Source organism: Schistocerca americana, chromosome 1 (genome assembly GCF_021461395.2).
Source record: "Schistocerca americana isolate TAMUIC-IGC-003095 chromosome 1, iqSchAmer2.1, whole genome shotgun sequence".
NCBI classification, from domain to species: domain Eukaryota; kingdom Metazoa; phylum Arthropoda; class Insecta; order Orthoptera; family Acrididae; genus Schistocerca; species Schistocerca americana.
Window position 1 is genome coordinate 342,804,856 of NC_060119.1, and position 18,317 is coordinate 342,823,172.

At 43.3% G+C, this 18,317-nt stretch overlaps 1 protein-coding gene across 1 annotated transcript in view; it reads left to right on the forward strand.

Annotated features, from left to right (window-relative positions):
• LOC124625136 (apolipoprotein D-like) overlaps positions 1-18,050 on the forward strand; it is a 51,502-nt gene extending 33,452 nt beyond the window's left edge. Inside the window, exons 4-6 of the mRNA XM_047149150.1 lie at positions 11,665-11,753; positions 13,701-13,793; positions 17,748-18,050. Of these exons, the coding sequence (XP_047005106.1) occupies positions 11,665-11,753; positions 13,701-13,793; positions 17,748-17,875 (310 nt within the window). The 3' untranslated portion in view covers positions 17,876-18,050. The remainder of the gene's footprint in view (positions 1-11,664; positions 11,754-13,700; positions 13,794-17,747) is intronic.
• The last annotated feature ends 267 nt before the right edge of the window (positions 18,051-18,317 follow it).

Here is an 18,317-nt window from a genome sequence, read left to right on the forward strand (position 1 = left end):
TGAGATAGAAATCAAGGAGGCGGAAGGAAGGGGTGGTTTTGCCTACAATGATCGCCTGGGTTTTGGAGGGATTGACCTTGAGCAACCACTGGTTGCACCAAGCGGTGAACCGGTCAAGATGGGATTGGAGAAGGCGTTGGGAGCGTTGCAGGGTGGGGGCAAGGGCGAGGAAGGCGGTGTCATCGGCAAACTGGAGGAGGTGGACGGGGGGCGACGGCGGCGGCATGTCCGCCGTGTACAAAAGGTACAGAAGGGGGGAGAGGACGGAGCCTTGGGGCACACCGGCTGGACTAGGGCAGAGCGGGTCCCTATATACGAAACCGGAGGGAGCGGCTATTGGCCGCTGTCTGCACGTGGCTTAGCGGTGGCGCCCTTGCTGCGCGGAATAGCCGCCGCGGATGCGGAGCCCTCTATGGGCTGACCACGTCCATTTGTTCTGGCGCGTGTTCGACTTCCGCGGCAGTTGAGAGCGCGATGCCGATGAGTGCGGACAACGGAACGCGCGCGTCCGAGCGCGGGGCCGGCCGCTGGCCGGTCGGTGGGGCGTGCCACGCCGGCCGTTCCGGCGGCCGCTCCCAACAGGACGGATACAACGGCGACGACCCCTGCAACGACAACGGATTCTGACAGGTAACATAATGAGGACGAGACCACGACGAGCGATACGCGAGTGCAGAGCGGAGGACAACATACGTCAAACCCCTCTGACGAGAGACATCAGCTAACACAGAACGATCGGCAACAACGGGAACTGAGACGTGAAGTACAACACATGATTCTGCGAAGTCAGCTAGTATACGACAACCGCACTAGTACAGTTCCTCCTTCACAGCATGAAGACCAAGTAGACGACGTGGAACAATTTTCTCCACCAGACGACGACGACGATGAAATGGAAGGAGTCTCCTCTGAAGAAGTTTGGACCATGCAGCCCACCGACGGAGAGGGTGATTTTACACTAGTTCGCCAAAGAAAACGACTCAACGCTTCTCCTAAGCAGAACAACTCTCGGAAGCGACAACGTCCAGAAGAACTGAAAACTTCCAACCGTTATGCGGCTATTGCGACGGAAGATATTACAGATGCTCCAGAACGTATGGACCACACGAGTGATGTCAATATCGAAGCAGATAAAGAGGGGACAGATGGCTCTGGCCGGAACTTACTACGCAAAGTCCCGCCCGTTACTATTTACCATACTAAGAACTACATGGAACTCAACAAGACGCTGAAAGCGAATATTGACGGCAGTCTTAAGGCCATCTACCAACGAGACAGGATCAAATATCACTTTGACTCCTATGAAGATCCACGGCGGGCCATCAGTTTCTTTGTGTCGAATGACATCCACTTTTTTACACATCAGGCCGCGGAGGACAAGGACCTCAAAGTGGTTGTCAAACGTCTACCTGCCGAAGTTACGGAGGAAGAACTGAGAGACGCACTGATAGAGAAGGGTTTCCCTGTCATCAACGTCCACCAGTTTAAAAATCGAGACGACAAGACGAAGGAATTACGACCTCACGATGCTTGCTGTGACACGTTGCCAGCCCAAAAGGAAAACTACAAGATTTATGACATCAAATACCTTCTATATACTAAAGTCGTTATTGAAACCTACAACAGACAAGAAGGACCTGCTCAATGTCGCCACTGCCAGCGATTCGAACATACAGCTAATTATTACAGCTTGCCTGCTCGCTGCGTTCGATGTGGAGGGCAACATCGATCTTCAGCATGTACTCATCCCCGAGGGGCTCCGCCGAAATGTGCTAACTGTGAAAAGGACCATCCTGCCACGTGGCATGGCTGCCAGAAGTACCAGGAACTTCTCAGGAAATACACACAACGTTCTTCCCCGCAGCCCTCTCAACGGAGGACTCGTGTAATACGGAACTCCAACCTGACGCCACACCCTCCGCCCCACCGACAGCAACCGCCACAAGAACAGCCGGCGGCGACACGGCAGCCAGTAACACAGCCTCCTCCTGAAGCACTTCCACCTCGACAGCACCGCCAGCATTATTCATACGCCCACGCAGCATCACCACGCCGACCGGAACTGGAAACCTACGTCTCACCAGCTCGTTTGATGCAATCTATAGCTCCAGCGCTCTCTGATGTCGCGAAACTTCTCACCGCCGTGCAGCAACAACTAGTGGGGATACTTTCTTTAATAGAAAGTGTATTGAAGGCCTTTGGAACACCTTAAGATGGACCGCCCTGGGACCACGAGAAACCCGAAAATCTGTATATGGAACGCCAACGGAATGAAACACAAGAAAACAGAATTCACTGAATTTTACAACGTCACAAAATCGACATCGCACTTGTATCGGAGACGCACCTTCCTCCAACAACTGAGCTCAGATTTCGTAACATGCACGTCTATAGAACGGACAGACAAGGCCAACGAGGTGGAGGGACCGCAGTTCTGCTTAAAAGGGAACTGCGGCACCATCATGAAACACTACCTCACTTCCAACATCTGGAGGCAACAGCAGTAACGGTTCGATCGACCGCAGGCAACATCACTTTCATTGCGGCATACAACAGCCTCGGTAAAAACCTGGAGCCAGACGACCTACGGAGTATCTTCACCAATTTTGACAAAATCTTCCTAGGAGGTGACCTTAACAGCAAGCACGTCGCGTGGAATTCCCGACGTACGAACCCTCGTGGACGAACTTTGATTGCCATGGAAGAAGAACTGGGCATCACAGTCCGTGGCCCACGAGAGCCCACACGGATTCCTTACGTCGATCGGCAAGAAGCAGACGTCCTAGATATTGCTGTCATCAAAAATATTGAGACGAACCTCCAGCTCCGCACTGTCGACGATCTTTCGTCTGACCACTGACCTGTTATCAGTATAGTGGAAAACGCAACGGCCAACCTTGCGCCCCCAACCTCACAAACTCTGAACTGGGGTCAATTTCGGACGTATCTTGACAACAATATCTGCCCGACAAAGGACGTTTCAACACCGGAAGCCATCGACATTGCGGTACAAACTTTGACGCAGAAGATAAAGGTAGCAAAACGGAGGGCAACTACTCACACGGTCTACCCTGTAGAAGCTTTCGACGAGTTCCCGCCTCTACTCCAAGAACTGAAGACACAGAGAAACAGGAGCAGGCGACGTTGGCTCCACTATAGAAACCCGATCGATCGACGATAAACACACGTCTTAACACGAGAATTGCACAGAAGAGTGGCCGAGTGGCGACAGCAAGTCTGGGAAGATAAGATGGATGAATTCTTACTTCGAACCAAGAACGAATGGCAGGTAGTCAAGAACATACGACACCAGCGGCCACCTAAACGAGCCATCGGAGGACCAGATGGCCTCCTTTATGACGAACTCGCCCAGGCGGAGCTGTATGCTACGACTTACCAAGAACAGATGTCTACACCAGCGACCCCCGTGAACGGCGTCCGCCTGCAGGAACAGGAAGCCGTCGTTACAGCAGAATGGACTGCTCTTCGTGCTGCGCCTGTGCAGAGCCGCCCACAACTCACCACACCAGCAGAGATCCGTAAAATTATCCGGAAGACTCGGAATAATGCGCCGGGCAACGACTCCATAAGCAACACCGATTTGAAACAGTTGCCCAGGAAGCCAACTGTGCTCCTTACCCGAATTCCCAACAGCTGCCTTCTGCAGGGATATTTTCCTACGGCATGGAAGACGGATCGAGTAGTTCCAATACCCAAGCCAGGTAAAGACCCAGCAGAACCCAACAGTTACCGGCCAATTAGCCTCTTGCCGACCCTTGGCAAGGTGCTCGAGAGAGTGCTGTTGCAGAGGCTCCATGACACGCTTACAGCGCATGATGTTATACGACCCGAACAATTCGGTTTCAAGGACACGTTATCTGCCGAACTTCAACTTCTACGGATCACCGAACGGATACAAGAAGGATACAACAAGCAGCACTTCACGATTGGTGTCTTCCTTGACATCGAAAAAGCTTACGATAAGGTGTGGCGGCCCAACCTTATCGTCAAACTGCATCGCACTACCCCTATTGCGGATTGTTACATTAGACTTATAGACAGCTTTCTGCAGGACAGGAAACTGTATGTCCGAGTCGACGATAAAAACTCCGAAATGAAACTGATCTCCGCAGGAATTCCGCAGGGCTCTGTCATTTCGCCTCTACTTTTCAACTTATATATAAATGACATCCCAACAGTCCCCCTTGTTACGGCGAGTTTTTATGCGGACGATACGGCCTTTCTGACAACAGGACGGCACTAGGACCAGCTAATCGCTAGGATGCAACGGCAACTTGCTGTAATGGAACGCTGGGCGCTGCACAATAAGATAACGATCAACCCGACGAAGACGGCAGCCGTTCTGTTCATACGGAGGAAACCAGTTCTGAACGACAGACTCCAAATAGCTGACCAATTTATCCCATGGTCGCCGGGAGTGAAGTATCTCGGTGTCTACCTTGACAAAAAATTACTCTTTACGCAGCATGTTGACGACAAAAGACGGCAGCTGTAGTGTAACGACGTATTAGTTTTCGTTTGATATATGTATGACCATGTGCAGACTTCGTCACCTACGTCAGTTACAACCCACTTCAAAAATAATACATATTCTTTTAAATTGTCATAGAATGGTTCTTGAACGAAACTGTAAAACATCCGTTGAGTCGTGTGCAAAGAATTACATCACTTGGGCCAATTGGTTTTTGTAACTTTTCCGAATTTAAATTTCGTTTGTTTCTCCTCAGAAATTATATTGACACACGTTATCTTGATCTAATCGATATCAGAATCACACATTAAATAAACTTTTTAGATTCAAAGTTTCGGCGAACGCCGTAAGAATCACGAATCTTGTCAAATATATTATTAATCCGTTGACATAATTCTTCATAAATAAATCTTCAAGACACGTGTTTCAACTTTAGTAGCATACACTATTTTATTAGCTTCCTACACATACAGATGTGAACTTGAGCGTTGAGAGTTAGTGACTGACATTTCAATAAGATTAAGCTCTATATGACGTCATTGTTGTACAAAAAGAGTATAAAACTTCATTTTTAATTTTTAGAAGCACGACGCAACAACTCGGTTCCAGGATCTTCTGTTGCTCCTTGGCTGTCGACCCGCGACGTATAGCGGCCAGCAATTTCCTCTCTGGTCGCGGCAACGAAGATGCTGTCCCCGTTCGTTGCGCCGCCCTCTCCGTACATGAAACACATAAAAAAAATACAAAACTTTTAGATAATTCACATCTATTACAAATAATAAGAAAACACATAAACAAAACTAAATTAAACTTATAGTCACCTGCAAACTGGGCTGACTTTGGTGGATGGGTGACGCTTAATTTCGTCCCACTACATACCCCACCCACAAGCTCAGTTTGTCAGGTTTTAACCGAAATTAAAACTTTTCAATATACAATATTTAACTGTTAATACATTTTCCTCACATTTTACGTAACCTAGAGTCCTTGCTATTAGATAGATTTAATCCTTTTAATACGATATTGTTGTGACTATTTGTCATTTACTCTTAATTGTGCTATTATGGTAATTCGTAACCGAATATAGGGAGATTGCCCCTCTTCATTTAATAGTTGCTAATAAATACTAATTTAGTACGTTCTTTAACGTTGTTACATTAGGACAGAGCATTCAAATTGTGATAGATTAGTTTCAGTTTCATTTATTTACTAGAGTTATTCTTTCCAAGAATGTATATTACTAATAAGTTTCTCACAATAACTAATAGTACTATTTACTTTACGTCATTCTTTTCCCTAATGCCTTATTTATGCCTGAGGTCAAGAAGAAATCAAGCAAAACTTTCTTTAGAATCTCGGCACGGCTTTCTTTACCTTCGGACACCTTGTTGGGTAATGGCAATTTATTTAGGAGAAACAAGCGAGAGAGCCCCGTTTGGTGTGTTCTATATTAACACTATTACAAACCTCTATTAAAGGCACTCTGCTATGTTCTCGTGAGCCATATAGCTCTGGACGCCCATGGTCCCTAAAACTATTAACCATCCCCTTTGGTTCCTACTATCCGAGTAAATTTAAAATATGCAAAATTCCTTTTGACCTAAGAGCAAAATTTCTTCCATATAAATCCCCCTTTTGGTTATCTTTCTCTTTTTGAAGTACCAGTAGATTATTGTAGAACACTTGTTTAAGCTTTCTGTTCCATTCTTTAAGATAATACGTAACTATCACGAAAACTTCACATGAATAAACTATGAATGCTCTTCCGTGTGTAACATATACTAATTATTAACTTATTTAGGAATGAAGGGTTTCATCTGATCAACACTATATAATCCTTTAATTACACCTGATGAAGGTTCCATAAGAAGTAATGCTTTGGGATGTACAATCTTATGTACAACATATGGACCTTCAAAGATAAAGAAGAATTTTCTACATTCCTTACCGGTCTTAGAACTTTTAGGATGAGATCGTACTAACACAAGATCTCCTACCTGAAATGAGGGTTCTATAGCCTGTTGATTATAGCTTTTAATTCTCCGTTCGGCATTTTTTTACAATCTGTTCGCAATCTTTTTCGTCTGGAATGCATTGTTGGATCTCATTTACCGGTGGCCAAGGTAGAGCAGCTAGTAAAGGCTCACCTATAATTCGTAGAATAGCATTTTTCTTTCCTTTATATAATACGGTAGTCCAATAATTAGGACTCGTATTAAATGACTTTCAATAATTGGTTCTTCAATTAATTTAGCACGGTTTAAATGCCATTCAAAATAATTCCTATAACCTCCCCACCGTTTAGAATATGGAGGAGGGTCTAACAACTCTAAAGTTAAGTGTTGTTGTTTTCCTCTTGACCAATAATTTTGTTTAAACTGCTTAACAAAATCATCCCAGTCCCTAAATTCAGTTCTATGCAGTACTGCCCATTCCGCAGCTTCTGCTTCTAAATGTCCTATTACAAATTGAATGCGTTTTTCATTACTCCATTTAGGAGATAATGATGTTTCAAAAGCTTTTATAAAGATTATAGGGTGAAGTTCGCCTCCTGGTTTGAATACAGGAAATCGACTTGCTACATTTGAATTTGTCGTTATGTCATCCAGACATTCTGCGAGAGAAATAGTCGGATTTTGTTTAGATTGCAGAGACGGAGTTGCATCGGATTGGCTTCCCGTGAATTCTTTATTCATATTGTTGTCGTTCGAGCTAGCAAATTCGATGCGACTGTTGTCTCTGATTATGTTATTACTTCTGCTACCTGAAATGTTTTCATTATTATCTAATTCCGATAACCGTTTAGTAATTTCCTGTATTCGCATTTCTGTATTGGATACGCGATTAGCTAATATCGATTCTTCACTGTGTTCACGATGTGAACGCTCTGTACCTTCGTCAATGTTATTATCTTTGGCAGTCTCAAGGTTACTGCATATTTCAGTAATTAAAAATTCCATATTTTCGATTTCGGTATAATCTTTTTCTACTTGATGAGTTAATGTCTCTAATTCTACATTATCTATTGAAGAAATCTCTACAGGTTTGGTAGAGACCTCTTTAATAGATTCCAATAATTCTCTACGAACAGTTTCCGTTTGCATAGGAAATTCATCTCGTAACATATTGTTATTTTTCTGTATTTCATTTACAACTAAGATATTGACACTATCTAGTCCCTCGGTTAAGCCAGTAATATCGTTTCGCATGCGAGCTTTTTCCTCGCGCGATTCCTGGATATGTTCTTCTAACCTTTTACAATTATCAGCAATCTTATTACTAAGTCCTACTAATTTTTCCTGCATTTCAACTTTAGAAGACTCTATTTTATCACTTAATTCTCGACTGGTTTCATTAAGATATTTCTGTAACCTGTCTGTAGATTTTGTTAGCTCCCCTTTAAGTCTAGCAGTAGATTCCTCGTTAGAATGTTTTAACTCCTGTGTTAGTTCCTCTTTCAATCTAGCAGTAGATTCCTCGTTAGACTGTTTTAATTCCTGTTTTAGTTCCTCTTTTAATCTAGCAGTAGATTCTTCGTTAGACTGTTTTAATTCAGCTAGAAAATCCCCGTTAGATTGTTTTAATTTAGCGATCGCCCTAAAAAGGGATCTCATGCTCCTATCGGACATAGATTGCTCTTCGTCTGGCATTTCACTTCCCGACATTATTGTAAGAAATTAACTATTTACACACGCAGACTTGTAATCAACAATCCTGTAAAAGCACACTCCCTATGTACAACACTCCACTTCCAACTTGAAACAAACTCACCGGACACTAATATTGCAATTTGTAGTTCTCGATGATCAGTGTGCTGCTATGGGCTGCAGATGTAACAGCCGTCGATGCAGCCGCTGAGATGCTGCGACCCCGCTTCCGCAACCGGCAGGACGCTGAGTCGAACACCGGAAACGTCACTGGCTGCAACCACGCCCGGCACCGCCGTAGACAGGCGAACCCCTCAGCAACACCTCTAATACCAGCCGGAGGAACACCCCGCAGCTGACGTACTGGGCCTATTAGTTTAGGGAGAAAAAAGGTTGTCGGGTTTTGCAGCGTTCAGCTGCTGCCCAACAGATGCGCCTTCTCGTGGAACAACTGCGTGACCGTACTGCTTGGCTGCGCTCCGTCAGATGCCCACACCCGCGAAGTCGCCGCTGGCTGGTGAAGGCTCCACGAAAACTCGCGTTGACTTCCGAAGGACTCTGGATGCTTTGTTTCGTACCTGTGTGCCTTAGTTGCACACCGGTCCTGTTTCTAAGGTCGCCACGGTGTAGTGTAACGACGTATTAGTTTTCGTTTGATATATGTATGACCATGTGCATACTTCGTCACCTACGTCAGTTACAACCCACTTCAAAAATAATTCATATTCTTTTAAATTGTCATAGAATGGTTCTTGAACGAAACTGTAAAACATCCGTTGAGTCGTGTGCAGAGAATTACATCACTTGGGCCAATTGGTTTTTGTAACTTTTCCGAATTTAAATTTCGTTTGTTTCTCCTCAGAAATTATATTGACACACGTTATCTTGATCTAATCGATATCAGAATCACACATTAAATAAACTTTTTAGATTCAAAGTTTCGGCGAACGCCGTAAGAATCACGAATCTTGTCAAATATATTATTAATCCGTTGACATAATTCTTCATAAATAAATCTTCAAGACACGTGTTTCAACTTTAGTAGCATACACTATTTTATTAGCTTCCTACACATACAGATGTGAACTTGAGCGTTGAGAGTTAGTGACTGACATTTCAATAAGATTAAGCTCTATATGACGTCATTGTTGTACAAAAAGAGTATAAAACTTCATTTTTAATTTTTAGAAGCACGACGCAACAACTCGGTTCCAGGATCTTCTGTTGCTCCTTGGCTGTCGACCCGCGACGTATAGCGGCCAGCAATTTCCTCTCTGGTCGCGGCAACGAAGATGCTGTCCCCGTTCGTTGCGCCGCCCTCTCCGTACGTGAAACACATAAAAAAATACAAAACTTTTAGATAATTCACATCTATTACAAATAATAAGAAAACACATAAACAAAACTAAATTAAACTTATAGTCACCTGCAAACTGGGCTGACTTTGGTGGATGGGTGACGCTTAATTTCGTCCCACTACACAGCCCAGAAGATGGCCAGGTCGTTGATTCCGTTCCTAAAGAGTAAGGATCTCAACCCTAAGACTAAACTCCAACTGTATAAGGCAACGGTGGAAGCCACAATGTCGTATGGCTCCACCTCGTGGGGAACTGCGTACGTCTCCACCTACAACAAACTCCAAGCGCTGCAAAACATTTGCTATCGATGGATCACAGGAGCTCCATGGTGGACAAGAAACGTCGACATCCGCTACGTACTCCACGAGACCACCATACAAGAGAAGGTCCGTGACAAGGCTCTACGAGTTTTTGACAAGATCGATGCCCTTAGGGACGAAGTTCGACAATTACAATCGGTAGGAACGGTAAACCCTGCAAGACGGCACAAGTATCGCGTACCGAAGTCAATAACGTTTCACCCCCCATAGGCAATCTGTCATAACACGAGGAAGCAGTCACACATAACAGCCTTGACACATTTCACCCTCCACAGGAGATAGACATCACCAAAGACAGCAGGCTAAAGGACCCATTGCGTGCCCAAGCCTAACTGAATGCGTAATAAATAAAGTGTTTTCCTTTTATCCTTACATCCCATCCTAGAAGAATAAGTCATCAAGGATGATCTCTTCAGTCCACACTACACACACACACACAAAAAAAAAAAAACTTCCGCGGCGGAAGGCACTAGACACAGAGTGCACGGTATTTTGGACAGCAGTTATTACAATTACAACGAGTGAAGGGCGATTTTTATGTTCTACTTTCAAATTGCCCGTGACATTATTTTGTAGGAAAATGAAGCCAAACAGCAAGTTGCCCATGATATCCAGATACAGTTCGATACATAGAGTGTTTGTGTACTGTCCAACCTAGCACATTGACCATGGGCCGATGAGAGAGTGACGTTCCGCCAGTGACCAGCCACTACGACTGTACTCTGGTACAGAGTTAAAGCAGCATGGGATAAAGTACCCGACTCTGCCATCCAAGCTCAGATGGCCCCGATTACCAACCTCGTTAGAGACGTTATTTCTGGCAGTCCTAGGTACTAAATTTCGTACAATGCGCTTCCCCTAATCGCCTAAAAATTTAATCATGCGTTCTTCCTACTACATTGTACTCGTATTTGCACAGTAAGTTAAATTTCGCTATTTGGTATCCTTTCTGGCGTTAAAATTGTAATACTCACCAATGTAGACTGAAACCGCAGAAGAGGTGCAGACGGAAACTAATACCATACAAATTACTTCTTGTTACCTCATGAGAAGATTTTCTACTTTGCGACTTGTCTTCTCCTATAACAAGTAATACCTTTCACTTTAGCGAAAAAGTCTATACGCAAAGAAGGCGGAAGCACAGTTCAGCAATATGTGCAGCATGAGACTGTTTGCTGGTATTATCACTTCTACGCCGATCCACTTGGTGCCAATTTGATACGTTCCATGTTCTGCAGATCCATAAAAAACTTCCTCTGATACGGGAATATCTCAGAATGTATGCTAACTAAGCATCAGGCATTTCACTGGCAGTGCCCCAAGACCTCCGATTACAGCAACACTGACGATTTCCCTGTTGTAATCCCTTACTTGATACGCTGTATTAAAAGACTTGCTGCCGGCCGCTGTGGCCCAGCGGTTCTAGGCGCTTCAGTCCGGAACCGCGCTGCTGGTACGGTCGCAGGTTCCAATCCTGCCTCGGTCATGGATATGTGTGATGTCCTTAGGTTAGTTAGGTTTAAGTAGTTCTAAGTCTAGGGGAGTCACGATCTCAGATGTTAAGTCCCATCGTGCTTAGAGCCATTTGAACCATTTGAAAAGACTTGCTGTTAGTAACTTCTTGAAGTTTTAAATTTTGTCTTGTCATTGCCTGACTCACGTACCAGTTTGATTACCATGTATTGCGGGGATAGAATCAATACCACTTTAAAATTTCCATAAGTTTTGGTCAAATTATGACTGAATTCGTGCTGACATATTTTTGTATGTGTTATTTATGTTAATCTGTACTGTTATTGCCTTTAATATCGACTCACTCGTCCTTCTCTGTTACATCTTTTTCACAGGACTCGGAAAGAGACCATCGTCGAAGGCACAGCGTTACAGACCAGCAGCGATGGTAGTGGGGTTTTCACCCTCAACTTCCCTGATATAAGTAAGTGGGAAGTGCATTTGTTGGAAGTTAGCTTTTGATGCAGTGAACTGCACAATACTGAGACATAAAAGATCTGTGTTAGTTTATTCAATGGGAACTATTAGGCTAAAAAGCGCTGTGCTTGATGGAGTTAATCACGATGCTCCGAAACTTTTCAGAAGAATATTTGAAATAACAATGAGCACAGCCACAGCATGCGAGCAATCCAATGAAGAATCATTGCTCCCTATTCTTTCGTGGGAGATCATATCTACGCACGTTAAGCAGTTAGCATTTAATTCATGCCTTGATATAAAAATGAAGGGAACATATTAATTTCCACATTTGAGGTACTCGACAATACCAGAGCTACTCCACAGTAAGACGACTACCATACGGAAAATACACAGAGGTGCAAAAAATCATGCGATACCTCCTAATATCGTGTCGGATCTCCTTTTGCCCGTCGAAGTGTAGCATCTCGACGTGACATGGACTCAACAAGTTGTTCGAATTCCCCTGCAGAAAAATTGTGCGATGTTGCCACAATAGCCATCGGCAACTGCAGAAATGTTGCCGGTGCAAGATTTTCAGCACGAACTGACCTCTCGATTATGTTCCTGAAATGTTCGATGGGATTCACGTCGGGAGATCTGGGTGGACAAATCATTCTCTCGACTTGTCCAGAATCTTCTTCAAATCAGTCGCGAACAACTGTGGCCCAGTGTCGTGGCGTGTTATCATCAGTAAAAATTCCGTTGTTGTTAGGGGATATGAAGCAGATGAACGGCTCCAAGTAGCCATTTCTAGTCGATGATCCGTGTAAACACAGTCCGCACCATTATGAAGCCACCATCAGTTTGCACAGTGCCTTGTGTACAACTGCGCCTCACTCTAACTCCACCATCAGCACTTACCAACTGAAACCGAGACTCATCTTAGCAGGCCACGGTTTTTCAGTCGTCTAGTGTACAACTGATAAGGTCAAGAGCCCAAGTGAGGAGCTGCAGGCGATGTTTTGCTGTTAGCAAAGACACTAGCGTCGGTGGTTTGCTGCCCTGGCTCATTAACGCCAAATTTGACAGCACTGTCCTAGCGGATACGTTCGCCGTACGTCTCACATTGATTGCTCCTTTTATTTTACGCAAGGAAGCTTGTCTGCTAGCTCTGGCAATTCTACCCAAATGCCATAGCTCTCGGTCGTTAAGTGAAGGCTGTTATCCGTGGTGAGAGGTAACGGCTGAAATTTGATATTCTCGGCACACTCTTGACACAGTGGATTACCCCTCCCTAACAATTTTTGAAATGGAATGTCACATGCGTATAGCTCCAACTACCATTCCAAGTTTAAAGTCTGTTAATTCCCACTGCGCCGTCATTATCACGTCGGAAACCTTTCCACATGAATCACAGCGCAAATGACAGCTGCGTCAACCCACAGCCCTTTATTCCTTGTGTACGCGATACTACCGCCATCTGTTTGTATGCATATCGCTACCCCATGACTTTTAGAACCTCAGTGTATGTGTCTTCAAAACGTACCGAAACACATCATCTGCTGTCAGGTAGTCGATACTAAATTTCATAAAGTGGGTTTGTCTCCAATCCGTTTTCGTTTAACTGTGTTGATGCGACCACTGCATCGCGAGGAAACGTTGAATGATGGTAATCAGAGCTGCAGTTCGCGGGCATATCGTCGTAGTTCGCAGCAAGAACAAGGAAATTTACTCTGCCATAAGTTAAATATTACGTGTCCAACACGAACACTATAGGAGCGCAGGGACTCACTGATACGATTCTGGATGTGGCAGGATTCGAGCAAAAGAACTTATCTAGGAAGTTAAGTTAGGACTATGGAAGTCTCAGTGCTAGCGATGGTGCAATGTATTCCCCATCAGTGCTGTTTCTCTTGTAAGTTCTTTTGAAGTTTATGAAAACGTGTTGATAATTAATAAATTTCACTCGCAGATGCTTCTGGTGCAGTGACGATTCTCGGATCGGATTACGACAACTACGCCGTAGCGTGGTCGTGCAAGAAGATTCTCGGAATTTTCCACTATAGTAAGTAGCTTTGTGTTGTATCTATCAGATGTTTCACTCATAGATCTTTCACTCAGTCTCGGAGCGAACAAAATACTAATGTATAATTGTAATGAAAACAGTGCAAACACAAACAGTACAAAACTCAAATAAGTTTTAGACGTATAATAATCTTAGACCCTATGAATCTGGTGTAAGCATTTGTACTATTTCTAGAGATTAAAGGACGCAATCTTCCATAAATATATGCAAATCAGGGAGAAGACAGGTAATTTAATTGTCATGTACACTGATGAGCCAAAACATTATGACCATCTGATTAGTAGCTTGTTTGCCCATCTTTCTGACGAAATACATCACTGATTCTGCTTATCAGAGATTTTATAGCTTATTGGTAGTTTGTGGAGGTATGTGGCATCAGATGTCTAAGCGCAGGTCATGTAATTCGCGTAAATAATGGGAAGCTGATTTGCGTACGTGGTGTTGGCACCCGATAGTGACCTAGATTGGTTCCATAGGATTTACCCCAGGAGAATTTGATCGCCTAGACGTCAACGTGATTCCATTATAACGCTCCTCAAACCACGGTAGTAAGGTTCTGGCTCCGACACACGGACAATCTGGACCAACAGTGCCTTGATGAACTTGCGGATAGTATGCCACGACGAGTACAGGCATGCATCAATGCAAGAGGACGTGCTACTGGGTATTAGAGGTACCAGTGTGTAGAGCAATCTGGACCACCACCTCTGAAGGTCTCGCTGATGGTGGTACAATAAGCAATGTGTGGTTTTCATGAACAATAAAAAGAGCGGAAATGATGTTTATGTTGATCTTCATTCCAATTTTCTATACAGGTTCCGGAACTTTCGGAACCGAGGTGATCGAAAACTTTTTTTGATGTGTATATTGAAAAGGGCAAGCGACAAAGCACTTGTTTGAGGCAAGCCGTTATTTTAGTTGATTTCGTCTTCCTTGAAAATCAACAAGGAATCTTCGATTGTGCAATAAAGTGCCAATTATTTTCACGAAGGCGAAACCGGGCGCCATGCTGTAGATCTGGAGCATCATATGGTGTTGCACAGTGTTATAGGCTGAAGATATATCAACGATATCATCTCTTTCAAATTCGGCCTCTGTGTGTTGATTTGATTTGGCTGCTTGTGCTGAGTAGTTCCTTTGAGGTCTGAAGCCTCCCTTTTCAGCTAATAATAGTTTGTCAATCAAAGGGCTCAAACAGTTCAAAACAAGTCTTTCAGATATATTATAAAAATGAAATAGGAGTGAAATAAGTCGACAACTTCTGCGGATGGATGGTTCTTTCCCGAGCATTAAAATGGCAACTACTTAGGTTTTTCCCCTTACTTTAGACATCTGCTTCTCTCGCAAGCATTTATTAAAGAATTCGACAAGCCATTTCGTGGCGACTTGTTCAAATCGTTTTACTTCCTCCACATGTATATCATCCAGGCCAGCTGCTTTATGGTTCTTGCGTTGTCGAGTGGCTACTGCAATTCTTCTTCACTAAATTTGCAAGATAGTTCATTAGTTCCCAACTCAACTTGTTTCTGAATCATAGATCACTTCGTTTGCCTCCATTTATCAGAAGTTCTTGAGGAAGCGGTTATTCGGTCATCTCACGAGTGCTGTTCTTCGAGGCTTACTAAATAAAAAGACTAAATAACGATAAATTATTACTAGTACCTATTAAGGACCTTTAAGGGCTAATCGAAGACTAGGATTTTTTTTATTGCTTTCGCTGAGTTTCTTGTCTGATCGATTCGCCCACTACTGGAAAGACTTTTGAAACACCTATACAGCGTGATATCCTTGGGACGCATTAATGCCTCGTTGCGTTTCATTTCGGAAGATAAAGTACTCACAGGTGGCCAGAACGTTACAAAATCGCTAACATTCTGTTGGTAACAAAAACAGTCTTGCAGGATCCTTGTGTTTGTTGTATAGTTATCACTTAATTTCTGCCGTGGAGGCTGTTTACAAATCAGTACATCAACACCATTATTTCACCAGAGCAAGGCAGAAATGTTGATTTATTATGCTACATTGTGGCATCAATTAATGGTAGATGATCTCTTTTGATATAGAAGAAAGAATCCGAGATACGAGGGTGAGTCAAATGAAAACCTTAAATATTTTTTAAATATTATTTATTGTGCAGAAATGGTACAAATCTGTATCACTTTTCAACATAATCTCCCCCACGCTCAATACAAGTTCTCCAGCGCTTGTAAAGTGCATAAATTCCTTTAGAAAAAAATGCTTTTGGTGGTCCGAACAATCACTCATGCACCGCGTGGCTTACGTCTTCATCAGAACGGAACTTCTTTTCTCCAATTACGTCTTTGAGTGGTCCAAACATACGGAAATCGCTTGAGGCAAGGTCTGGTGAGGATGCTGGATGAAGAAGATACTCAAAATACAGGTTGGTGGAAGTGAATCCAGGTTTCGTCCTCAGTAACGATTCTTGCAAGGAAGCCATCACCTTCTCGTTCAAAGCGCCGAAGAAGTTCTTCACAAGCATCAACACGTCGTTCTCTCATTTCAGGAGTCAGCTGCCGTGGCACCCAACTTGCAGACACTTTGTGAAACTAGAGCACATCATGGATAATGTGGTGTGCCGACCCATGACTAATCTGTAAACATGCTGCAATTTCATTGAGTGTCACTCGGCGGTTTTCCTTCACTATGGCTTCAACTGCTGCAATGTTCTGTGGAGTCACAACTCGTTGTGCCTGAACTGGACGAGGAGCATCTTCCACTGAAGTTACACCATTTACGAACTTCCTACTCCATTCGCAGACTTGCTGCTGTGACAAACATGCATCACCGTCCTGAACCTTCATTCATCGATGAATTTCAATAGGTTTCACACCTTCACTACGCAAAAACCGAATAACAGAATGCTTTTCTTCCCTGGTGCAAGTCGCAAGTAGGGCGGCCATCTTTATACTGATACTGCGACGGTATGTGTACATCTGCACTATGCTGCCACCTGCACGCTGTTTGTAGCAAGCTTACAGGATAACGGCGCGAAATTTCGATTAGTTATTACAAATTTAAGTTTTTCTTTTGACTCACCCTGGTATCATCTGACCTTGGTTATCAGTGCGATTGGGAGGAGGAGGAGGAGATTAGTGTTTAACGTCCCGTCGACAACGAGGTCATTAGAAACGGAGCGCAATCTCGGGTGAGGGAAGGATGGGGAAGGAAAGCGGCCGCGCTCTTTCAAAGGAACCATCCCGGCATTTGCCTGAAGTGATTTAGGGAATTCACGGAAAACCTAAATCAGGATGGCCGGAGACGGGATTGAACCGTCGTCCTCCCGAATGCGATTGGGCTTGTATCGGTTGTGGTGGCATTTTATTGTGAAAACATGTATTTCTCAATTCTTGGTTGCTCTTGAGGAAGGGATTATTTGGTCATCTCATGAATGCTATTCCTCGAGACTTACTGAATAAAAAGACTAAATAATGATAAATGACTACTAGTGCCTAAAATTTAAAATGACGACTACGATTGTGTTATGATACCACTGCCGTATCGCTAAGTACTAATGACTAAGACAGTGGCATAAGACCTTTCTAGAACAGTAATAACAATCTAAATACCAAAGTTGCAAATATGACACAGAATGTAGTTCAGGACTACATCAAAAGAATAGCTAACTTAAATGAAGACATGATACGGGTCTCTGCCTCTAAAGAATTGTTTTCCATAAGGTTCATTTCAAATTTTCTTATCAAACGTAGCGTAAAAGAAGTTGCCTTAGACTACTTCGACTCTTGAGTAATTTATTTCGTAGCTACTTTTCTGAATGAATTGCTTTTTTTGATACTTTTAAGTCTGCAGTCGATTTATACTTATTGACAACACAGTAATGGCACTAAAGCAATCTTTACCATGAAACAGAATTCGATGTGACGTGTACCAATATAGTTGTTTCTCCTGTTTCAGAATATTCATGGCTTTTGTCCCGGGAGAAGTCACCAAGCAAAGACGTGGTAAATAAAATGAAAGCCGATCTGAAAAACAACAACCTGTCAACGCTGTTTTACATAAAGACGTTGCAGTCTTGTAACTAACTTGTATTCGAGTTATTGCTAGTACTATCTCTAGATTCACATGTGGACGTTCTCGGGTGTTTAATTGGGTACCTGAGATATTGCATGACAGTTGAAGAATATTTCTGAGTTCGCCTATTTGTAAGAAGTTTAATTTCTAACTGAGTAATAAATAAAAAATTCTTACCTAGTTGTATATGAAGTGAAGTAATGTTTATGTATGATCATCTTGGATGTTAAGGACAAACCATAGCGCCATCCACTATCGTGAGGAAAGAAATGTAGATACTACATTCTCTAGTGGTGATATAAGCAATGTACAACGGACTTTAACGAAACAAACCTTCTGCTTTACTCATAGGTAAGATAAACAATAAGAAAAACTAACGTCATGTATGTCTTTGTTGATGAGGCTAACATCGTATTTCGATAAGACCTGAGAGTGACTTTCACGATGGCATCA